We start from the raw sequence: 26,655 nt of genomic DNA, 5'->3' as shown, positions 1-26,655 counted from the left end.
TTTCTGTGTTGTTAGCTAGAAAACCGTTTCAACAAATGTGGGCGTGTACTTGTGTAGCTCATTTTTGTGACATTATGCAGACTATTAGGATTTTAAAAAATTTATTTATTTATTTATTCTTGGCACCTCAGGCGGGCTACTGTATTCGAGGGTCAAGCCCTATCACCCCGCTGTGCTGTTCCCATATGCCCACCGGGGTCACGTTGGGTGGGGGTGTGGTGAGCAGGTGCGCCTCCTGCCCCCGCCGGGTTGGGAGAGGCCCCACTGGTTGCTCCTCTTAACTCACTGCACTAGTTTTGCACAATACACTTTGTTAATAGACACATAGGGCACAAAACACACACTTTGGGAGGGTGGGGTAGGATGGAGACACAGTCTTCACCCTACAACTCCCCTCCAATTTTAATGCACTCCACAACTCGAGGGGGAAGACATCGGTTGGGGCAGACTGCAGTATTAAGCAGTGCTGCGGTCCCCCATCTGTATCCCCGCCGCGCCACCACGCCCCCCCTATTATTTTTTTTAATGCACCACATACACTCACGGACACGTCTGGGAAGCAGGTGGATTGGAGCGGGGTGGATATCATTTCCCTCTGCTCCATCTCACCTGCTCCCAATTTTAATGCACCACACACACACTTGTATATACACTGGGTGGGATCACATCCACGGTATAGGGGTAGAGTTCGTCAGTCGGCGAGCTGGCGAACTCAGTAACAGGGTTAGCTTTCACTAGGTACGCTGGCGTGACGACCGGGGCCTTTCCTCGCTGGGTCTGGGGTTCGGGGGTGGCGCCCGTCTCCCAGTGCTCCCATCTCTCCTCCGCCCCCAGTATTCCGCCCCACCACGCAGCTGGAGATGGAATGTGCGCGGGTGCCTTCGCCGCTCTGCTGTCCGGCCTCTCTCCGGCACTGATGCCTGGGTACGGGGGTCGGAGTTTGGGGGGCAGGTGGGGTCCTGTAATTTTTTTGTCATAATATATGGTCCTAGATTTAAATTTAAACATTATTTCAGTGTAACTGACAACCATATTTTCTTTTTAAGTTATCAATGGCTTTCAACTGTGCATGTACAATATTGTGAACTTTTATTTAGCCTACAACACAAAATCCACAATAACTCACTTCCATATTATGGGCCTTGTTTTATCAAAAGTTAAAAACAATAACGATTTTATTTTAAGTCTATTCACTTTGTACAGGCCACTTATAATTAAAACCTATTATATTTTATTTTCAATTATAACTCTTGATAAAAGGTCAAAGGCTGGATTGTGCAGTCCCACCTACTTCAAATCGTGTTATTTTACTTTACTTTACAAAACAAAGTGTTATTTGCTTTCCAGTCCTCTCGTTTGACTTTCACTTCCCACAATTTCCTCCTCTGTGAGTCTCCAGTGAACCGATGCATCATAATAGCACTGCCTGGTAGTTGTGAGCAACGCCAAACTGAGCAACAAGGCATGATTGGAACGTGAAAGTGGAAACACCTATTGCAAAACACTACGAAATCTTAGCATGGATGGTAACAACATGGCGTCCATGTGCCATGTGACCAGCAGTTGACCAATCACAGCATAGTAGCTCTGAAACCGAGTTGATCAAACTATCTTTGGCTCTGCTATTTGTGCAATTCCAACGCCCTCTGGTGGTTACTTTATTAGTGCAGTTTAATTTTAATAAGCCAAATTGGAATTATCAGTACGCATGCGCGGCCCCCAGTTCATATACTTTAGGTTCAGGGGTCAAAACTCCCCAGCCGACACAGTTGCGCAGTGGAACCAACCGAGAACAGTCAGAATTTTTATTTGGAGATTGCTTACGGTCAATTTTGGGTTATATGCCAGGTTCGTGATTGTCACAATGCTAATAATACACGTAGACTCCAAAAGTGAATGAAGGAATTTTGCCATATTCACAAGTGCAATAATGGAACATCACGTTGTATCTGCGATTCACCTTACATAGCCTACTCATCCCATTAAGAAAACCTCCAAAACGTCATGCCGAAAGGATTAAATTGGTAAGTTTAAAGATCAGATACTAGTAGTTGCTAATTTGTAACCATGCCATATGCAAATATGTAAATATGTACTATAAACAGTGTTGGAGAGAATTTGGATGCCTCCTAGACGCCTCCCTGGGGAGGTGCTCCGGGCATGAGCTGGCTGAAGTGGCTGGGGGGAGGGAAGTCTGGGCTTCCCTGCTAAAGCTGCTGCCCCCCCGACCCGACCCCGGATAAGCGGTAGATGATGGATGGATGGATGGGCCATATGTAAATACAGCATATCAATTTCTGAGCCTGCAATAGCAGTGTAAGTATATGTTTGCAAATGAGCTGGAATGTGTAGACAGCCTGATTTTTATTGGGCCTACACCTTTCATTACATTTATCATTTTAGTTATTGATTCCCCCCCCCCAGATGAACAGGAAGATCATCAAAACAGGCAAAAACTGGGTTCCAAACAAGAACAGCCGTGTATGCTCCATGCATTTTGTTGATGGTGCACCTTCCACCTCCTTTCCAAACCCAACACTAAATCCCAACATTTTAACTCTTTGACTGCCATGGACGTTAAAAGACGTCATCCAATTTTTTGGGGGAAACAGGTGGAGGAAAGCCTTGGCCAGCTGTGGTGAAAGTTTCAAGCAGATCTAGTTAGCCTAATGACTATTTTTGGCCCCTAGATGGCAGCAATGACTCTCTTTTGACAAGTTTGGGTAGGCGTCAGTAGAAGACGTGAGGCGGAGCTAGAGGGGACAATGGCTGGGGAAGGGAAGAGAACATGGCGACCGGTTGCAAGCAGCTCACGCTCGAGCAGTTTTTTTCAAAGACGAAAAGCATCGACCAACGCTAAAGAGCACATTGATGACGACGATGATCATCATCGATGATGATGATGGTGACTCCGAGGTTGACGCTGAAGTTGGAAGCGTTGACGCCGCGGCTATGACGACGTCATAAAGGTTCACCGGCTAGCGATGCTAACACCGGAAAACACGGAGCACAACCGAGCACTTCTGCACAGGCGGACGTTCAATCGGACGACGAAGAGTACCCCGAGTCCAATGCATATTCATCGGAGGAGTGGGTACAGTCTGCTACTTGCTATTCCCCGGAAAAAAAGGCCGTCAAGAAAGTGTAACGTCTGCACGCGAAAGGGACAATCGCAGTGAAACTACTTTGTTGTGCAAATCCTGCTCACTCTCCTTGCACGCAGGGGAGTGTTACAAAAAGAAAAACTGTATTTGAAACATCCACATAATTGTAAATAGTACCACAGTTGCACACATTTGTAGATAGTTTGCGAAATTGTTTTGTCAAATTGTTACACTGCTGAATGGAAATAAACGTATTTTGCAAAATAAAAACACTTTTTCATTGTTGGTGATAGTGTTTTACAGAAATAAAGCACTATTTAGGTGTTTGTGGCATCATTCATGGACAAAAAGAAGTGTGCAATTCACTAGAGTGCATGAAATAATATCGTTTCACAAAAAGCTATTTTTCTCCTCTTTTTGTTTCAAAACAGAGCATTTCGGTGAAACTAACCATTTTCTATTGTTGATGACTGAAGAACGGAATAAGGTAGAAACAAACTTTTTTTCTGATGAAAGATGAGAGTTCAATCTTTCATTTGGTAGTATGTGTGTTTCCATAGTCCAAACACAACATTTTCTGTGGCCCTTGAAAGATCAGTCAAAATGCTTAAACCGGCTGGCACTGGCAACATCCCGTTTCTGAAAACGTCTGGCAGTCAAAGAGTTAAGAAGCATATCTGGGAATCTTTTGAAACTTCATGGTAGAAGACCTCCTTCACCCAAGCATTTTGTGAAGCAAAGTAGCTGAATGCTTTGCCTGGAAATGAAAAACATACAAATTATATTTATATTTAATATATAAAAAGCAAGTACAATAAAATAAATTCAAGACCTGTGCGTTTTTATTTATCTTTTTACTAACATGATGAGCCTGTACTATAAACAGTATTGGAGAGAATACTTTGAAATTGGAATCAGCTACAGAATAGTCTTTATTTTGTGATTATGCAATTTAAGTCTCAAGTTTAACGTTTGAGTATTACAATTTATTCCTTTGATTTTAAGAAAGTAACTGTATTTTAAATACCCTCAAATGAAAGAGTAATTTTACGTATTCTAAATACATGTATTACGATAATTGTTGGTATATTTATATATATATATATATATATATATACATACACATGCAGGAACAAGGTTGACAGCCTCCTGTTCCTACTCTTGTTTATATTCATTTGTTTTCCTTTCGGACATATCATTGTGACAGTTTCAACACGACATGTATTTGAATTGTTACATCTGAAAAGAAAAAGGACTGACGGGATGAAGCCGAAGCTTATTAACCCCCGTCCCCAGAATACATATAGGACGCATAATTAACAAGATGTTGATTCATACATTGTTATAAAATACAATACACTGCGGCACATTGTCGTTCAGTCCCAATAAAACGTGTGTGTCAGCATACATTTCAGTCAGTTAAGCTTCCCGTATCCAGTGGTGATTGTTAATGGAAAGTTGATTTGTCCAATCCAGTTGCGCTGGATAGTTAACGATGCATGTTGGGTCTTTCTGAAATGACAATGCCCAAGCAAGGGCCACGACTCTACAACGCTCAAAGTACTCTATATTGGGGTCTCACGCCGCCATGTTTACCGAACTGGGGAGGCATAACCTTTGACTGGGACCAACAAGCCTTGCGTGCGGTGATATTCCGAATTAGGCACGTATGGGAAACTGCAGTGATTTTCACTCCCATTAATTGGTCATAACTACAAACAAATATTTTTCAACAATAAATAAATAAACAAATTAAAAAAATTGCCCACTTCCGTCGAACACAGCATTGCGAAATATATGGACCATGGCATAGCACCGCTGAGCATAACCACGTTGTCAAAAGGGCACATCCAGAGGACACAAGGTAACGACAAGTACAAGTAGCAACAACATTGCACAACAACAACAATATGTATATGCTACCATATACAAGAAGCATATGCACATAACATATACACTAGCATATGCACCAGCATATAAAACTAACATAGACACGAACATATATAACTAGCATAGACATGTACATATACAGCTAGCATAGACATGTACATATACAGTACATGTAGCTTATGTATGTAGCATATACACCTAGCATAGACACATAGCATATACACTTAGCATATGCACTAGCATATACTCCCATCATAGACATGTACATATACACTTAATGGACACAAGGACAGTTCAAAGTTCGATAAACACAGACATATGTCACATCCCACGCCGATAGGCACCTAGGATATGCACTAGCATATACACCCATCATAGGCATGTACATATACACTTAGCATAGACACATGGACAGTTCAAAGTTCAATAAACACAGACATATGTCACATCCCACGCCGATAGGCACAGACATATGCCACGTCACACGCCCATAGACATAAGACATAGGCTCAACAACATATTTTTGGCACTCATGGAACCCCATAAAAAAGCTATTTAAAATAGATGATAATTCATGTGTTTTCATGAGAATGGTGTAGAGACAATAGACCACATTTTTTGAATGTACTAAAATTCAAGTGTTTTCTGCAAGATTGGACTTGTGGACATGACCCTTTGCAAGTGAACTTGTATTTGTTCTGTTGAGTTCTGCACTCAATGTTTTGTATTGAAAATGTGAAATGAATAAAAACAATACAAATGATTGTGCGTGTGTGTGTTGTTGTTTGTATCGGGGTCGCCTACCGAAGACGTCACGCTACAGGATTGGCTGGAAATTATCCGGTTGATGCTAGTCGGCGAGCTGGCGAACTCAGTAACAGTGTTAGCTTTCACTAGGTACGCTGGCGTGACGACTGGGACTTTTCCCCGCTGGGCCTGGGGTTCGGGGGTACCGCCCGTCTCCCAGTGCTCCCATCTCTCCTCCGCCCACGGTTTTCATGCATGCCAGACACCAGCATCTACCGAAATTCAAACACAATCTGCTTCTTCCTGTGGTCGTTGAATCGGTGGAGGCTGAAGTCTGTGAATCTCACTCTGCTTCATCTATCCTCTCTTATTTTCCTTAGTCTTTCCTTTGGTCTCTTGAGGTCTCCCTAATTTGTTGGAATTTAGATGTTTCTGCGGTTGGTGAAAAATTCTGGTTGGTAACCCGGTGGGTAGTAGGTGATGTCTGGTCGGTGCTTGATTTCAATTTTCTTTCTTTTCTTTGTTCCTTCCTCGGGTCTCCTGACAACTTCATGACTCTAGCTCGATTCTGAAGTATTCGGTTTAGGTGAACGGTATGGGATTTTTAATAGGTTTTAGGTGAATTAATGAGCACACACTCACACGCACGCACATATGTAACCCCCCCCCCCCCCCCCACACACACACACACACATGCACATACTCACGCACATGCAAAAAAAAAAAGAAGAGAGAGTGCAATGATGATGACATGTCGAATCGGTAAGATTACGGAATGAACAATACTGAGCTCTCTCGGCAAATAAATATATAAATAAAAATAAATAAATAAAATACTAAATGTATGAACTGAAATTGTAAAAACGTAAATAAACCTAAGAATATAAGAGCAAGATATGATTGAATAAATAATAAAATACACATATTAGTTTACTGAGATTTGACAAATAGACATTGCCAAAATTGTGAGTTTAGATTGCTAATGTGTTCCTATTTTCATTAAGACTGTTTTTGTGATGTATTGTGATTTGAGAACAGCTAAAAAAGATCAACCAAACCAAAGTGGAGAAAAAAAAGTGAAGACGGAAGTGGAGATCACGTGTTTCCGGTGGCGCTCCACTCGCCCATAGTCTGCCTGTGGATAGACTCGTCTTACGCTTGAATAGCCGATTTTCTCAAGATAATATCAAACAATCTTTTGAAAACACTCACATTTAAACTAAGTGTGCATTTCGTCACGTTCACATTCGAAGCTATTGAAGAAATAAATCAGGACGGAAAGCAGAAGTGTGAGATGAAATGACAACGTCAACATTGCAGGTAGATCGGCGTTATTAGCTAAATAAGTTGCAGCTCTGGTGCAGCTAACAGCTAGCGCCACAGTCAGCTGTCGTCTTCAGTCATCACCTAAATATGAACAAAGTATATAACATAATTGACTTTGATAATTATTTCGAATAGATCCTGATTAAACTCACTTCTTGTTATGCTGCATCATAAACGTGTATATTCATATTGTACAGTTTTTCCAACAGTATCACTGGATACTGGGTTAATGTATTGATGTTTTGGTGGATACCAAGCTAGGATCGAATGTATATGTCTCTGTTAATCTTACATGTCTTATTTGTCTCTGCGTCACTGTCAGAAAGCGATTGATCTTGTGACCAAAGCGACAGAAGAAGACAAGGCTAAAAATTATGAGGAGGCTTTGCGCCTTTATCAACATGCTGTGGAATATTTTCTTCATGCCATTAAATGTGAGAAGTAGTGGTCGACCAATGAAGTTTGCATTTCATTGGAGCTGTCATACAGTTATGTTAATACTGTCGCCTGAAATGTGTTGCTCATGCAGATGAGGCCCACAGTGACAAGGCGAAGGAAAGCATTCGAGCCAAGTGTATGCAGTATTTGGACAGAGCAGAGAAACTTAAGGATTACTTGAAGAATAAAGACAAACAGGCCAAGAAGCCTGTGAAGGAGTCACAGAACAATGACAAGTAAGTACTAGTTATTCAATGGGTTGAATTTAAAGTTCAAAATTCTAACTTAGTCCGTTATGCCGTTTGATGACCCTGTAAAGTGGTCACCTAGCCAATCAAAAGATCCCATTAATAATATCTGTCTGGATCAATGAGAAGCGCTGTACTTTCGGCGATCGCCACATGCAAAATAGCGGTCTTGTAGATGGGCGAAATGTTATCCTGCTGCAAAGAATGCGAGAAATGGCAAAAGAGTCCTTGTGTCAAGAAATCAAAATTGAGATATTTATACATTCAAATTCTGTATATAGATATATTATAATACATGGGCATACCTCAAAAATTGACAAAATTACAGCCATTTAAAAGGATCTGTATAACAGTAAGCCCTTCCACAGTTAACTACAGGCATATAATGTAGAAATGGGACGTTTGACACTGAGACTCCGGAGCATGTGTCAGCCGAGTGAGACAGACTGCTCGAAACAATGCATCAAAAGCCCCGATGAAACCTCCGTGATCACGTGCTGATGACGTATGCGGCTTTATGCGTGCTAATGAGATACCGGAAATTACGTAACTGATTCAAACCTTTTGGCGCGGTGTCAGGTGCACAATTCCCTCAGGTAGATATTTGCTTCACTTTATGTTCACCTGGAAAAGTTTGTTATTCGGTATGTTTCCAACAAAAGTACTCCCACAATGATGCATTTAAAGTTTCCAATTATGCATTATTTTTAAATCGTGTGTAGAAGATACAGGCTTGACCCAAGTATTTTCCACCGAGTTGCTATAAGCACTTCTCCAAGACCCTCAGTCACATCTCCCAAAGACTGATGTTGAAATACGTGTCATCTGGCTTCACAGCGCACTTGTGTCATATCCAAATCATGTTGATCATATCCAAAATCTAATGAGTAACAGGACATCACATTGAACCATAATACTGGTACAGTGTCAAAGTATTGCAACACTTCCATGTGTACCTGATGATCAATTGACAGACACAAATGTAAGACTGAATGTACTGGTGTTATGTTGGAATATAAATCAATCAGGCGAATCACTTTGAAGATTATAGCTGCTATGACTCCAGCTGACCACCAGATGTCACCGGTACGATCTATCTTATGGGGCTTTGAAACTTCGACTCTTTTTCCAAATCAATCAGCCGAAAGCCTCAAAAGCTTCACAAGGCTTCATTGTCCCATCTCTAATATAATGATTCAATCTTACCTTTGACAACATAGCAATGTAATTTCTGATGAAATATGAGTTATTTTGCTGGCTATTTTTGTGATTGAGCAGCTAAAGCTTTCTGAAGCAGTGAATCAATACGAAGCACTGTGTTGAAATGGTTCAGTGTTATGGAGTGTTTGCCGCAAAACAGTGTGGTGAGTCATGACACTGCTTCACCACTGCTTTCCACTACTTTACATGGAGCCATGTATTCCGATTAGAATGAATTTGAACGGCCAAACAAAATGAAAATGCTCCATATAAAAACCTAAAATAGAATGAAAAGGCTGAATCCAAATGGAATTTAATTTGGAATCACAGGACAGGTATATTCTTTTCGTCAATCTGAACGAGCATCATGTACAGTATACACTTTAATCGGAATGGCGAGGATGCACATGCTCTGTCTTGACGTAAATGCATCATGACATTGTCGTTTCCACCCACTGAAATGGCGGCGTCTCCGCAAGAGCTTGTCTGCAAGGGGAGAACTTGTTTTTAAGTACTTAAAACTTATTTTTGTCAAGATGTTTTTTCAATAAAAGTATGAAAACTATCACAACCACTGTGCTAAATGACAAATAAACTCCATCTTGATAAATCACGTGAATGATGTCCATGTGTTCCGTGGCTGCCGTGGAGCTGATCCGATTCAAGGATCGGAGCATATGAACAGCAGATCGGGATGGATCACGTCACATGTAAACTAGGGGTGTGGAAAATAATCGATATTAATGGATGCTTCGATGCGCACATGCACGATGCGAGTGCATCGGCGTATTCACTGGGTATCGATGTAATTGACGTGTGAAATCTAGATTCATCTTGATGCGTTGGCGGGTATCGGTAAAATTCGATGCAAGCGCCGTTTTATTCATTGTAAACTTCATCCCATATGCTGTTCCCCAAAATCCCAGGGCGCAGTGAATGCACCATGCGGAAGCCGTGAGGCACCCCCAGTACACTAGCAAGACAACATGGATGTCCGAGCGAGCAGCAGCGAGGAGGATTATATATGTAATGCACCTGCAACGTTTAAATCATATGTTTGGAAACACTACGGATTCGCAAAAAAAGACGGAAAGCTTGACAAAACGTCCGTCATTTGCAAAGAATGCCGCGTGAAGAAGCCGTACAACGGCAGCACAACAAACATGCAGACCCACTTAAAAAGGATACACCACATCACTAACAAGTGTACCGCTGCCTCCCCGTCTAGTTCCTCATCGGACACCGGAGATGGACTAAGCAAATTAGGTCAGGATCAGAAAAGTTTCGCTTTTTTAGGAGCTATTTGTCCACCCCTGCAACAAGTGTCCCCTCTGAACGAGTGTTCAGCACAGCAGGTGACATTATAACAGCAGAGCGCAGTCGGCTTTCTCCTGAACATGTAGACCAACTAATCTTCCTGGAAAAAAAACCTGAAGCAGCACCATATGAAATGCATCACAAAGTGAGGTGTTGACAGTGAGTGGTATTTGCCGAAAGATGTTCTTTTCTTTTTAATTCTTATGAACATTTCGTAATGAGACACTCAGTGAGAGTAGTCTGTCTTTGCACTACAGCAGCAGCTGTGAGTTTCAAATGCCAAATTGTTTACATTTGATTTGCACAAAATCCAATTGTGAAAGGGTATAAGTTGTTTTGCACTTTCTGCTCCTTAATACTGTATTAGCCTACCTCGCAGTGAGTTCATATAAGCAGTATGTTTTGCATACAGGAATATGAACAAACATTGATTGCACTATTGTAAGTGTCACTTTAAGTTACTCATTGAGTGTTTTTAAGATGGCAAAAACTGCACTTTTGTTAAATCTACTGCCTATGAAGAATAAAGCCAGTAGTTTTGTACTACTATACTGAATTTCATATTTTTTTATATATTTTTTTCATTTTCCCCTTTGCTTATTTGCATCATGTTGAATCGCATCTTATCGCAACAAATTGCATCATATTGTATCTGATCGCATTGATTTGAATTAAATGATTATCGTATCGCATCGTGAAGACGGTGAATCGCATCGCATCGTATCGGCAGAAAATTCCATGTATCGTTAAAGTATCGTATCGCTGGCAGCGCATCGAGATGCGTATCGAATCATCCTCAGTGCTGAGATTCACACCCCTAATGTAAGCAGGTGACCAGAGATCTTCATTCTGAATGATTTCAAACGGAATGACTGAAAAGTCTCCATGTAAACCCGGCTAATGAAGCAACTGTGTTGAAATGGTTCAGTGCTTCGAGGCATTTGACACAGTTCAGTGTGGTGACATCTGCTGGACAAAATTATTTTCACATTCAACAAAAGGGCAAAGTGTCATTAGCGTACGACAAGATTGGGATGGAAACTGAAAAAAAAAAGAAGAGGCACAGCCCAAACTGTAGCTCAGACTTCAAGAAAACAGAAAAAGTCAAGAGTTTATTCGAGCGCACGTACTCGAGTGTGCACCATGCACGAGCTTGACACCGAGGTTGCAGTTACGCTTTAGGCCAGAGTGTGGCAGACGTGAGTAAAAAAAGTGACACACTTCACAGGGCTCCTTTAACAAAAATAGTTTTTGAATGTAGAGTGAACTAGTGCATGCTCTGAGCGTATTTCGTATTATTTAAAAAAAAAAAAAAAAAAAAAGTGACACACTTCACAGGGCTCCTTTAACAAAAATAGTTTTTGAATGTAGAGTGAACTAGTGCATGCTCTGAGCGTATTTCCGAAGGCGCCCTACTGTGGTCAATTTTAGCAGAAGTGCAGAACGGTACTCGCTAATGTGCAGCGTTTACAACTGAAACGGAAAAAATGCATGCTCTCTAAAAGATTCGTAGGCCCCGTTGTATCAAATTTTCATTTTCACCCCAGATGGTGGTCATGGAACTGAAAAAACGGAAGCTACATTTACCCCACCACACACGGTCTATCTGTACTTGAATATTAATGTGTATTTTGTGTGCTCTGTGCAGGAGTGACAGTGACAGCGAAGGCGAAAACCCAGAAAGGAAGAAGCTTCAGGAACAACTTATGGGTGTGTGAATAATTGGTGTACAGGAAATCAGTCACAAGTCATGTCACAATTGAGACTATACATCTTGGTGGTAATACTACAACTGCTCTTATTCCTATTCCTGCTAATAATAAATTTAATATTATAAATGATGATAATAATAATTTCAATTTGTAATCTTGATCTAATACTTGATCTCGAAGTGCTAGAGGAGGGTAAAAGAAAAAAAGTTAAAATCATAGTAATAATTAAAAGTTATAGGCCTTTCTAAAAAGGTTTTCAGGCCTGATTTAAAAGAGTCTAGGCTCTGGGTGGCACTCAACTAGGATGGGAGGTTGTTCCCAAAAAGTTCGGTCTCCCATGGTGGAGACCCTGTTACTGGGGACTTGGAGGAGCAAGGTGTTTGAAGATCTGAGGGTGCAGGTGGAGGGCTGTATGTGATGACTTCTTTGAGGTAGGTTGGTGCGAATCCATGGATGCATTTATGGGTAAGTAGCAGAAATATATGTAGCTCTTTTTAAATATAATATATATTATGAATTTAATATATGTAGCTCTTCTTAAAGGACCCAATGATGCTTTGGTACACCAACATTTTCTTGCATCATTTGTACATTTACCAATGCCAAGGCAGACCTTTCATTCCCTCAGGTGGCATTGCATTAAAAACTGACATAATTGTGTTAAGGATATTGCCACTTGGCTGAGAAACACTCAGAAAACCATTGTCAGTTAATACAGTTCGTTGCCACATCTACAAATGCAAGTTCAAAGTGTACAACAAAACCCATAAAATCAGCAACATCCTGAAATGCCTGAGCCCTAGCTCATCTGAGATGGACTGACACAAAGTAGTCACACAAACAAAGTGTTTCATGGTCTGATTAGTCCACATTACAAAATGATTGTGGAAACCATGGACATCATTTCCTCCAGGCCAAGAGGTAAATGACCAAAGTTCAAAAGTTAGCATCTGTGATTAGGGGTGGGAATCTTTGGACACAATTCGATTACGATTCAGGAGATTCTATTCGATTATAAAACATTTATTGATCCATTTTTAATTTATGTATATTGATGCGCTATTTCACAATATATATTTTTTCTATTTGTCTTACTAAGCGTTAATCACTTGGTGCAACGGATCAAAAAACTCACGGATCGGACCAGATCACAGAATTGAGTCATGGCTTGGATAGTTTTTCGAAAAAAAAAAGTTAAATAGAACTTTGTCTTCATTTGTTTTATAAAACACTTTTTCCCATTAACTCTTTGACTGCCAGACGTTTTCAGAAAAGGGATGCCGTGGGTGCCAGCCGATTTAAGCATTTTGACTGATCTTTTGAGTGATCTTTCAAGGTCCACAGAAAAGTATATGTTTGGACTATGGAAACACACATACTACCAAATGAAAGATTGGACTCTCATCTTTCATCAGAAAAAAAAGTTTGTTTCTACCTTATTCCGTTTTTGAGTAATCAACAATAGAAAATGGTTAGTTTCACCTCTGTTTTGAAACAAACGTCTTTTAACGTCTTTGGCACTCCTCCATAGGATTTTACTAAACGTTATTTAACGTTTTTGGCAGTCAAAGAGTTAAATAAAAATATTCAACTCAAAATGTCAAATACTGTATGTCCATTTAATATGTAAGAACACAACAGTGCAATAAAAAGTAGGACACATTATTATTATATAGGGATGGTCGATACCACTTTTTTTAGACCGATTCCGATACTCAAATCTTCATTACTCACCGATACCAAGTGCCGATACATTAGTACTTATGATACATAAAATTCCCCCCCCCCAAAACAATGACAATTTTATTAACAAAAGACCTGTATATTCCAAATATAGCAAATTTCCTTAAAATTATTTGATATTAATAGCAATTACATTTTACCGCAGTATAGAGCAGTGCTGCGGTCCCCTGTCCGTGTCCCCGCAAACCACCCCCCCCCCCCCCTATTCATTTTTTGAATGCACCACAAACACTCACGGGCCTTTCCCCGCTGGGCCTGGGGTTGATACATAAAATGTCCCCCAAAAAACAATGACAATTTTATTTAAAAAAATACCTACATATACCAAATATAGCAAATTTAAAACAGAGTGGCTTTGTAAGTAGTAGAGTGGCCTGCCAGCAGTCCAGACAAATATGCGTGGCACATTATGAAGTACAAAATATAACAATGGAAACTAGGGATATCCCAATCACACATTTTTTAACCCGAACCTCCCTCCTTTTGAAGATCGGCCGATTCCGAGTCCTGATCTGATACCCCGGCATTACATTAAGGACAATTTCACAACACACAAAAGGCTGCACTTGAAGGCAAGCGAGCAACATGTATTTAATCTTACCATATCCTGACTTTGGATCTAGGCTCACACCAGGCTAGACTGCCGGCCCGGGTGGAATTGGTAACCCAGCGAAAAATGTCAGACTCTCCAGATTCGCGCTAGAATAGGCTAAGCTAATCTAGCCATAGGTGCTGGGATCCCTTCGAGGGCGACTGACGCCACTGCAGAGTCCCAGCGGGCGCCCGCCTCAGCTGGATCCGCAAAGAGGATCCGAAGCACGTCCAGAGTCGCCAGCACCTTATGGCGGCGGGGCTGCCTGAGTGTCTGTCGTTGCAACTGACGTTGCAAGGGAAGCATGCAACGCATCTATATCCTTTCTGCCACACAAAATGCTCACTAGCTTGCACACAGCTTTGCACATTAAAGATGATAATAACTTATTATCAACTAATAGCTATTTCCTTGTTTAGCCCGCTCGATGGCATTCAGCTAATAGTGTCACTGTAGCAAAGCCAAAGCCTATGCCGCACACTTAGCTGTGTGGAAAATTAAGTCTCACTCTGTGCCACCGCATAACTCCAGATTTAATACAAAAATTTGATAAAATCCTGATCAGAAGACAACGTCCGATTCTCATAGATCGGATCGGGACGTCCCTAATGGAAACTCTAGCCTGTTGATCAACTGAGGTTGTCCCATCAAGTAAGAATGGTTTAGAATTGTCCCTACAACGCTACAACAATTAGTGTTCTCAGTTCCCAAATGCTTGTCGAGGGTGGTGATGTAACACAGTTGGTAAACTTGAATCCTATACTAGCTTTTTTTAAATAACATTTTGCAGGCATCATATTCAAAATGAGGGAATATTTGCACACAGAAAATATATATATAGGTTGAAAAGTATTTGCAAATTGCATTTTGTTTTCATTAACCTTGTGCACAATGTCCCAATTTCATATTAATAATCATCCCTTCTTGTGTATAAAAAAAAAAACTGGCTCAACTCCAGCTCTGTAACACTGGAATCCCAACTTGATCCCATTTCCTCAACCAACCACCAACGTTACCACACTTATTTGTAGTTCCAAGCCTACAGGTTATTCAAGTATGCATTGTCATGTCTGTGTCCAGGTGCGATAGTTATGGAGAAGCCCAATGTGAGGTGGAATGATGTTGCTGGGCTAGAAGGAGCCAAGGAAGCTCTAAAAGAGGCTGTCATCCTTCCAATCAAATTCCCTCACCTCTTTACAGGTACATGTTAAGATACATTACTATAGGTGACAGATATTCCTTGTCGTTACCAGATGACGAGGAGTGGGGTTGTACGTTGGGTGGCTACATGTTAAGTCCATAGTTTAAAGAAAGCAAATCGACTTGAAATGCGTGTGAAGACAATAACATGCCTTTTGTAGAGGCAGCATCTCATCACATAGTTGCTTAACTACATTTGTAAATTAGTTTGCCGGTATATACTTGTCGACACATTTTCGAAATAGGCAGCTCAAAAAAGTTTCATTTGATTGTTTAATTTCTAGGCATGGGAAGAGACACAAATCCCACGAGATGTCTCGCGAGATTGAGTCCACGAGACGAGATGAGATTTTTGCAATATTTGTAATATAAAAAAATGCCTAATTTTCCAGTTTTCAAAAAGTTTTCTTTTTGTTGAGCGGACTGCAAGAAAATTTTCAATCTACCTCTAAAGTGCAAATGTAAATAAACAGGAGAGTCACTTTTGTTACAGGCTCAATTTTCAAATGTTGCTGCCACACAATAACAACTGCAGCTGAGGTTTCACTTCTTCCCAAGTAGTTTTAAGACTGCAGCAAGTGAATATTTTAGTATTCGATATCCTACTGAAAATTCTATCGAAATATTCGAGTATTCGGATAAAATAAAATAAAACATTTTTTTGCTTAAATAACAAAATTATAATTGTATTATAAATACAGGGGGGAAAAAAAACAATTTTTTACTTAATAATGAGCGACCAACTGTTTTTCATTTTTATACATATATATTTTCTTTACTTCAATTTAAACTGTGCTTTGCAGAAATTTTCCCCAGAGATTTTGGTTTATGAGACAAAATGACATCAGAACCACCATAGCGATTTGAGTTTGGGCCTGGTTTGTTAAAAAGTGACCAGCACAGCAAGGATGGCAGGCTGTCGGCATCAAAGTGCGCACAGTCATTTACACTTTTTGGAAAGTTAAAACGTTAACTAATTAATTAATCATGTATTAACGTAGATTAATTACACTATTAATTTTGACCGCAGATGATCCTTTAGCTGACAGCGAATTGTTACGTTAAAGGTAGCACAGGTTGTGTTTGAGCAATAAACATAACTACATGCATTAAAGTAAAGCATTTAATAAATGTTTGCGTATGACAGTCAAAATATTTTTTCATGTTTAATGATTGGGGTCATTTTTCCCTATTTTAAATTATGCAAGTAATTAACTGATTAGAAAAAGAGAAGGTTGAGCGTGTTGCAGTGGATACATTTTGAGGGAAATGCCGAAAATTAATTAAGCGACTAACTGTGATTAATCAAAATTCTAAGATGTGATTAATCAGATTAAAAAATGTAATCGTTTGACAGCTCTAAAAGTAATCAACCGGCCCTTGGATTAGCATGAGCAACACTAGCTGCATTAGCATGCTGTATTACATATGGAAGAAGAAAAAAAAGACTCACTAGTGCCCCCTATACATTTTTATCGACGCAGCCCCAGTTGTACGTTTCAGTAAGAGCTACAAAGATTTGGAGGTATGTATAGGAGTCCAAGACCTGCAATAATGTCTCTTGGAGCCATATGCTAAAATGAACAGGAAGTGAGCTACACATTTTTGAATGTCCAATTTTTGCACATTAATGGGGCATGCTTTTGCAAACTTCTCCTACACGCTTTATCCGACTGACTTCAAACTTGGCCTGGACCATATCAAGACCGGGGCCAAGAACACTGGAAAAAAATCGAAATACTATATGATGGGGGCGGGGCATCAAATTTTGTGTTTCTTATTTCCTTCGCCATTATTGAGAAAATGCTTAATAACTCCCCGGTATATGCTCCAAAAAATCCCAAACTTCACATGTATGTTTATAGTTACGACCTGAAGGTATCTCTATGACAATATTTGGTTATAAATATAGCGCCACCTAGCGATTTTTTTTTTTTACCCACATGCGGTATTTTGCACAAAAATTGATTACTCTTTGTAAATGTGATAACTGAGTCATTTATGAATATTTTTTTACATTGGACAACTTAAATGTTCAGTGGCATCAGACCTATCCATACATATGTACTTTTTATTTATTTATTTATTTTTGATGCTCTCTATGGACAATAAAAGCAATATTGTGCTATTAGTAAAACTAACTATGATGTATATATAATATAGAGCTGTCAAAGTTAAAGCATTAACTCATTGAATAATCACCAAAAAATTATCGCATTAATAATGTATTAACGCAGATTAATCGCACTATTAATTTTGACCACAGATTATCCTTTAGCTTGACAGCGGATGGTTACGTTAAAGGTAGCATATGTTGTGTTTGAGCAATAAACATAACTACATGCATTAAAGTAAAGCATTGAAGAAATGTTTGCGTTTGACATTCACAATATTTGTTCACGTCAAACTACTGTTTTTTTTTTCATTTTAAATTATGCAAGTAATTAACTGATTAGAAAAAGAGGACGATGAGAGTGTGCAATGATCAAGAAATGTTGACAACATCCTCATAACATTAAAAGTCGAAAGAATTAATTAGGGGTGTTAGAAAAAATTGATTCGGAAATATATTGCGATATTGCAGCGCACAATTCTCGAATCGATTCAATATGCGGCCGAATCAATGTTTAAACATCAGGATTGTAATAACCTCAGACTTCGAGATTTACTCTTTATTACAACATCGATTAAGCGACATAATTGTTTTAAAAACCCAATGATTTCCGCCACCCTGACTGCCTGGTGGAAGGCACTAGAATTGACAAAAGCCCAAGTGCAGCCCTGTGGGCTTTCTCCCCTATGGCATAACCCCGACTTTCAACTTAACAACCAACCGCTTTATTTAGGTAAGTGGGAGCAGAAAGGAATTACACATCTCCACCATCTCTTCTCAGATAATATGTTTATATCATATACATCCTTGCTCCAAAAATACAATATAAAAAACGGAATTTTTGTATATTATCTACAAGTTAAAAATATGATAAAGAAAAAAATTCCAACACTTCGGGGTACGCTCCAACCGCCTGTTTTAGCTAAAGATATTAACAAGCTTTCTCCGACAACAACAAAAAAGCTTTCAAAAATATATAAGTTACTTTTATATACTGATAAAATGTCTTTACCCATCTCGAAATGGGAGACAGACTTGTCTATTGCACCGGAATCTGATTTTTGGATTCAAGTTTGTGAAAACGCATTTAAAATGACAAAACACACAAATTTACAACTTATCCAATATAAAATTATTCCTAGAACATACATTACTCAATATATGATGAAGAAAATGGGACTCTCAGACTCCGACATTTGTCTCCAATGTTTACAAAACACTACAGACACTTATGTTCATGCTTTATGGTTATGTACTCCGGTTATGTATTTCTGGACTAAAGTCTTAGAAAAACTTTCCGCTATTTTGGACTGTAGGATACCTTTATCTCCAAACTTGTGTTTGCTAGGTGACCTAACAACAACTGACTTACCACATAAACAATTTCAATCTACACTTGTAGCCCTTACTATCGCTAAAAAAAACAATTCTTGTTAACTGGAAAAATAAACAAACTCTGAATATCGACCAATGGTCTAACCTCCTCATAAATCACATTTTAATGGAAAAAATATCTGCCTCAAATAAAAACCAAATATCAAAATTTATAGAAACATGGTCTACGTATATCGAATTTTTTAACCTAATTCTGGTTACTTAATTCTGTCTGTTAGCGAGAGCCACTACATCGTGATAACTTACATTGATGTTTCTGCATTTGGCAATTTATTATATTATATTATTAGTATGGGATTTTTTTTTAATGGGCTTTAGGTGAACTGATGAATACACACACGCTCGCACGCACGCACGCACACACACACGCACATACACATACTCACCCACATACAAAAAAAAAGTATATATATATATATATGTATGTGTGTGTATATATATATGTATATATATTTAAAAAATTAAAAAAATAATAAAAAAAATAAAAAAAATTGTTTATTTTTTTTAAAAAAGGAGAGCAATGATGATGTAAAATCGAATGAACAATACTGAGCTCTCCTTAGAAAAAAAAAATGTTTAAACATCAATTTCTGATAGAAATATTCAACAAAACGTCTTACTTAAGGTTAGGGTTTACACATTAAGCATGGAAGAATGTTATATTAATGGAACATTAAGCCTTAATATTTTATTTCAGTGCTGTTCAAACATGAAACAGACTGCAACCTGTTTGTTTAATGCAGTGGCTCAGTTATAAGCATGTATTTTCAGATAAATAAATACATTTTCATACAAATCTTACAGTGTACATGTACAAGTTTATTGATTTGTATTTCCTCAATTTGAGTAAAAAAAAAATGCAAAAATCAATTTATAAATTTGTATTGGGATTAATCGGTATCTAATCGAATCGTGACCTATCAATCGTGATATGAATCGAATCACCACGTTCTAGGCAATTCACACCCCTAGAATTAATGTATTATACGCTTTAAAAAAAAAACGGAATGTTTGATATGTCATTAAAGCGTTGAATATGTTAATAAATCATACCAGAATTTTTTTTGAATGATCTTTTTTTTTTTTACATTGCCAATTTTCGATTGTTTTACCCCACATGCGGTATTTTGTAAAAAATAATTGGATACTCCTTGTAAGTGTGATAACTAAGTCAGTTAATAATGATTGACGTGACAATAAAAACTGCTGACATCTACAAACTATTTTTCATTGTAATGGTAGTGCCACCTGCTGCTGCTAGCAGGTTAATCACATCAACCTCATATTTGTTCGGAAGAGTGTTTAGACCTTCATGGTAATGTTCTTGAACTTTTTCCTGGAACGCTGTTGCAACTCCTAGCCCCAAAAAAACAGGACGCTGGCTGATTCGTGAGGGTTTTAACATTGACGAAAATTTATTGGGCGTTGCACTCATCACACCTGACAAAAAAATTAATCCAAATGTAAATGTTTATTGTAGGGATGTCCCGATCAGATCACGTGATCGGAAATCGGGCCCATTCATGTGGTTGCTGACTCGATCGTAATCGGACGTTGTCTCATCAAAGAAGAACATGCCATTTTCAACACTTAAATCTCAATAAATCGTAAAAATGACACCCACACGAGTGACCAAAAATATGAAACTTGCCAAATTGTGACTTATGCGGTTTTGGCCCGACACCAATGATATGTACAGAAGACAATAAATAATAATTAGTTATATAGTAGTTATATCCACAGAATTCAACTGGTGTTCAACCTTAGTGGATTGGCAAAAAAATACTAATAATATATATATATATATATATATATTTTTTTTTAAAGCAAAACTTTGTGTGTGTGTGTGTGTGTATGTGAGAAGGGGGGTTTGATGGAATAATCAATAGGATAACAGATTTGAAAATGATTCGATAGTGGTACCATCAATTTTTGATCAGGCCTGTTTCATGAGTTTTTTTTCTATTCTATGTATCCACTATTCAACCAAGGTCAAGATCAAATTATGTATTATTACTTTAGTCACATTCAAGTTATTTATGTGACCACTCTTTTTTTTTTCCCTTTTCTTTTTTTTTTAGTTTCCCTCCATTAATAGCCTAGTGCTAACAATTTTGTCGAAGTGTGTATTTATCCTATATATTAACATCAAGATGTGTGTATTCTCAGGAAAGCGGACGCCATGGAGGGGCATTCTACTGTTTGGTCCACCAGGAACAGGGAAATCATACCTGGCAAAAGCTGTGGCCACAGAGGCCAACAACTCAACTTTCTTCTCTGTCTCCTCATCAGACCTCATGTCTAAGTGGCTGGGAGAGAGTGAGAAGTATGTTACTAAGGGTGTAACAAAAAACGATTTGAACGGGAAATTAGTTTTTGATTTGAACATTGCGATTGCATCAGCACACAGACTATTGAATCGGTCTAAAAATAGCTTGAACCGATGGCCCGGTCAAAACATTATAAATCGGTTTTAGGTTGCTGATACAACTGTTGAAAACTGTCTTGTAAAACAACCAAAACATGCTCCCTGTTCACCACGTCGGCAATAGCTGGGGGTGGGTGGGTGCCGAAAAAACATGACCATATATGCAAATTGCATACAATAATCCCACAATCCTCAATGCGGCCAGTGACGCACATTATTGGTTACAGTTCATTCACAACATCGCTCCAAGCCAATGACTTGACAATGCATTGTTTATATCTGCCGGCGCGGCATGCTGATGCTAGCAAGTATTGGCAAGCAAACCGTTCTTTCCCGACCCGAGGAAGAATAAAAACGCTAATATTGTGTTGGTTTCTGCACCAAAACAGAACTATATTGCCCCTGAATCGCATAAAACAATTTTGAATTTCTCCCTGGGCCCACTTGAAAGTTGAGGGGACAAACTATTTAGCCAGTCCAGGACCCTTGTCAAATCTTAGTGGTTTTGCAACGTCCCCTGGCTTTGACTCGACGAGGAATACACTAACTTTTTTTAAATTAAAGTGTGTAAAAAAAATTAAGCAGAAGCTTTCGCGAGCGGGAAGTCAGCCAGGATCACGCAGGGTGGTAGAACATCACAGGTACATGGTCGTGAACTGTTTTGGAACCCATTTCATTTTATTTTCATGTGTCGTCGAGTGCACATATTTCCCCATATTAACTCAACACTGATTTACGTAACGTAATTGTCATTGATTGCCTTAATGGTACTACAGTTGCAACTGCAGTTGCATGTAGGAATATAGTAATCATGACAAAACATTATTGTTGTTTTATGTATCATAATAAAATTGCATGGGGAAAATGTAGGGGATACTCCCAGTATACAGACTAAAATAAATAAATAATAATTTCACTACCACCATTTGCACCAACATCATAATACAATAACATAGTGGAGCTAAGTGTTCTTAATAACGAGGTAGAGGATTTATTCCTTTACTGCAGAAAAGTTAGTTTTTCTCCTCAAAACAAGATCTTTTGAAATCTGTTCCAATTTTTTGACTGTATGTTACTAGTTGTATCTAACGAATAATATTTATTTTGAATATTGTCATGAACTAAAGTGTGAATTTTAGAAAACTCTTTACTGAGCTAGATTAAAAATAGGGGTGGGCGAAATATATATAATATAATTATCACAATATTTCTAGGAAATTTGTGATGACCAAATTTTTGACAATATGGAAAATAATAACTGACCAATGTATTTGAGATTGGTGCTTCGGAATAACAGCACTTGTTTTGCGCGCAATATAGCCACCCTTTTTTCCCAATTGAAATCTTAACAAATTGTAACCATATAAGTGACAGAGCTTGAAATTAAAATAAAACCTGGCCTTGTATTGGTTTCCATGCGTGGCGAGTTGCCTTCACAGCAAAAATAACCACCGCGGATTGTTTATCTTGGCCAAACAATTTGCGACCGCTTCAACAACCATGGTCATTTATTTGGTCATGCGTCTAATCACAAGTGCTCCAGCAATGATTGGTTGAAACTTTTTTTTTTGTTCCCCTTTACGCCAAACAACACAAGCTCCTTCTCATGTGTCCTTATAGCCATACTCTGCAAGATGAAATCTCGCGGTATTTTTGAGTTCACAAACTCCGGAGAATACATCTTGTACCGAGCCAGTTGATGTGGTTGGGACAAATCACAGAGCGACATTGTATTTGGGGGCGGGATATGCAGTTGTGACTAAACCAGGAAGCCAGCGCCGACGTCGGGGCAAACATACAAAGCTATCATTACTCTCGGTTTTCTTGTTGAATGTTGAACAGCGAGAGGCGCTTCGTGTATTTTTATCTAGTAAAGCTATTCGATTTTCCCCTTGACGAGAACGAAGACTACATTTTTATCCATGGCTGTGATTGGTTAAAACAAACGTGCACAATGCCACATCATCCAATCAGCTCAAAGTATTGTACAGAATGTCCCGCCTTTCCTAAGCAAATCACCGTGGAGCAGTCCCAGATTGATATTGTGGAGAACTCTCTTGAGTGAATCACAATATCAATCTGGCTATTGCCAGGTTAGTGTCTTGAGCCTTCGCATTTGGCCATGTGTCTAGTTTGTTTCCTCTTAACTTTAATGGGGATAGTTTTCCTGCACAATTTGCAACCAACTGTATTTTTTGCATCACATCTGACCTCTTGTAACCAAACGACATCCACACGACAAAGGTAGCTCCCATTTTAGGCACTAAATCCTTTTTGGAGGCCGAAGATGCGGCAGAACTGGCTGCTCACACTCTTTGACGTTGTTGTGCAGCAGCGAATGACTCATGTATGTCCAAATGGACACGATGACGTATGATGTTACGGATGATGTCATCACATTCCTGCAGTATAAATTTTGCGATATTTCAAGTTTTTATCACATCAAAAAAATACACTGGCGGTAATATAGAAGGTATGATATGACTCACTTTTAATTAAGAACTTCTTAAAGGCACAGCGTGTAATTTTTAGCGCCATCTAGTAGTGAACTAGTAATTCATTCAATTTAAAAACCCACTTTTGATTTCTATACTATCCCCAAAAATATGTTCTATCAGATTGACGTACATTTTTTCATATAATCATAGGTCTAGTAATCACTAATTATATTAAGCTGCTTCTCCACTGGACCGGTTCCACACCGAGTCGGCTTTGGTTGGCCCCAGATGTTGGTGTTTCCATGTAACTTTTTTGGGGCCGAGCGGTTACAATGGGTCCGCTTCTTAGAACTATGTCGGAGGTGGTTCTGCAGCGTCGGTCATCTGGGACTGAGCGGGGCCGTGTCGCCACTGTCATATTGACCGACAGCAACGCAGCAAGCAACGCAGTGTCACACGCCATTTGCCTATTTTCCGCGAGCGAGGCAAGCGGCGCCCGCCGTTCTTCGCCAGAGTTGTCATAAAAATACTTTCTATACAATAAACACAATAATGTTGTACAACAACGCTGAACTATATTTACAATTTAATATGTACTTGTTGGATGGATTTTTAATGATTGTGCTAAAAAAAAAAAATGCGAGTGCACACACACCGCTCGCCCAATCCTGTGTTCCCATTCACTTGAATAAGAGCTCGAGCAGCAGTGGAGCCCCGTCACTCCACTGGCCTGGCCCATAGTGATAGCTCCCGCTGATTAGTTGAATGGCTGTCGGAGGGCTTCAGACGCCGGACGAGCCGTTGACTCAGAGAGGTAGCCATTTTAATGCACTGTGTCCAAGTTTGGTTCGTTCAAATGATCCTGCCCACTTTTCGCCATGTGCCTATTGTAATGGAAATGCAATGGAGGCCGTGTAGTGTCGTTCCATGTGGTGTGGTACCGTGCCGTGCGAGCCTAATGGAAAAAGCGGCATTACATGACTGTAGTCTCACCTTTCAAGAGGCTGTCATGCTTCACTGCCATCTTCCTGCTACAGATGCCCAAAGGACAACTCCGCAAACGTAGTTAGCCCTGGTGGTGCTTGCATCGAGGGTTGGACCCAATGGGTCAACCGCCGCTTTCCTTCCACAGCTGGAGTCTGCAGAGGTGTCGTCGCTGAGTTACGTGATTTGGGCTCCCGTTGCTTGTCACCTTCTGGTTTGCGCTCAAAAGCTTTTACTACCGTATATTCATGACCATAAGGCGCACCGCACTATTGGGCGCATGCACGGTTATACTTGAAGAATATAACAATGTACTCACGTTGCTTTTGATCAATCCTAATCCACAAATCCCTCAGTCTTCATCTTCTGTATCCAAAAGGAACAGCTTGGCAAGTTCTCCATCAAACACGCCAGGCTCTGCCTCATTGTCAGTCATTCTTGTTGTTGTGCGGCTCCTCGGAAATGATGCCGGCTTGCCCAAGCATTCACAATCCATTGACAAATTGTGGCGAAACTCGCAAGGCACTGCCTCCCAGTCTTGGTAAAGCTGTGTTCGCCATCTGTCTTCCAGCGCTCCCACGCCGTTAGAAAGTTGAGCGCCCTGTTTACACCGATGTCCAGCAGTTGAAGTTCCGTAGTCAAGCATGCTGTAATGATAGCAAGCTTTGCGTTCATTTGCCGCACTTGGTTTTTCACAGCAGCTTTGAGATGTGCCTGCATTGTGATGCATGGAAAATCCGGTCTCTTTACGTATGTGGTGTGATCTGTTTAGATACCCTGTGTAGAATTGCACTACTTCAAAGTGACTTTTGCGATGTCTGTTGCTGTAAGTGCACGTTGTGCAATAAAGCATAAAAAAGAAAGAAAAGAGAAAGAAAAAGATACACTATGCAGTAGTTTAGCCCGTACACCCCTTTGCATTTGGTATGTTCCATCTACCCGAGACATAGAGATGGGCGAGAATGGCTTCATGAAATAAAGCCTACAGTTGGACCCGTTGTAGCAGAACCTTCTTTTTATATACGCATAACATGACAACGTACACCTCACACAGCCACTCTTTCATTTTGTCCTCTTCCATCCACCCCTTTTGATTGGCCTTAACGATGACTCCGGCTGGAAATGTTTTTTTTAAGCAGCGTCTTCCTCTTGAAAATCACTTTCCTCTCCCTCCCCGTGCGCGCCGCGCGACCATTCACTTTTGGAGCGAGCATCATCTTCATAAACGACCAGGACTTTTAAGTTCTCTCCCGTCCTCGATCTCCAGGCTTATTTTACATGTGGGTTTTAATGACACTTCTCGTGGACAGTCTGAGGTGACAAAACGAGATTCTGACAATCTGTTTCAGCTGTTGCGCGACTGTGGAAAATCCGTTTTTATTTTTGGGCCCCTCTCCTCACTGGCACGTGGATCGTGGCGGTTTAGCAGACTCCTTAGGCTACGTTCACACTGCAGGGTGATGCCTAATTCAGATTTTTTTATGATCCCCCCGTAAATAAATATGGCCAAGACTCAACGCAACGTTTTTTTCTCCAGCCAAGCCGCCGAGGCAAGCGACCTTTATCAGTGCCATATGAAAATTTAGCTGTGCCAACGCGCACTACTGCTTGGTAGGCTGGTGGACTCTTTTCGCGGACGTGTTAGGAATTGGATTCATGTGTTTTGCCTGCATAAATAAGCTGTGTGAACACCCGCTCCGCATTGGTGGACTGTTTTCACGCTCACTCATGTTCGGCTGCTGTCCTCGGCTTCCTCGAGCGTCAGTGTTTACAATCAGAG

At 39.8% G+C, this 26,655-nt stretch overlaps 1 protein-coding gene across 3 annotated transcripts in view; it reads left to right on the top strand.

Annotated features, from left to right (window-relative positions):
* Positions 1–6,837: 6,837 nt before the first annotated feature.
* vps4a (vacuolar protein sorting 4 homolog A) overlaps positions 6,838–26,655 on the top strand; it is a 60,119-nt gene continuing 40,301 nt past the window's right edge. For 2 of the 3 annotated variants that reach the window (XM_077567303.1, XM_077567302.1), the window contains exons 1-6: positions 6,838–7,061; positions 7,390–7,501; positions 7,597–7,741; positions 11,919–11,980; positions 15,398–15,517; positions 21,195–21,351. In XM_077567303.1, the coding sequence (XP_077423429.1) occupies positions 7,041–7,061; positions 7,390–7,501; positions 7,597–7,741; positions 11,919–11,980; positions 15,398–15,517; positions 21,195–21,351 (617 nt within the window). In that variant the 5' untranslated portion in view covers positions 6,838–7,040. The remainder of the gene's footprint in view (positions 7,062–7,389; positions 7,502–7,596; positions 7,742–11,918; positions 11,981–15,397; positions 15,518–21,194; positions 21,352–26,655) is intronic. The other variant, XM_077567304.1, reaches the window with a different exon arrangement.

Source organism: Vanacampus margaritifer, chromosome 6, assembly GCF_051991255.1.
Source record: "Vanacampus margaritifer isolate UIUO_Vmar chromosome 6, RoL_Vmar_1.0, whole genome shotgun sequence".
NCBI lineage: Eukaryota > Metazoa > Chordata > Actinopteri > Syngnathiformes > Syngnathidae > Vanacampus > Vanacampus margaritifer.
This window is presented reverse-complemented; position numbering and strand designations above follow the sequence as displayed.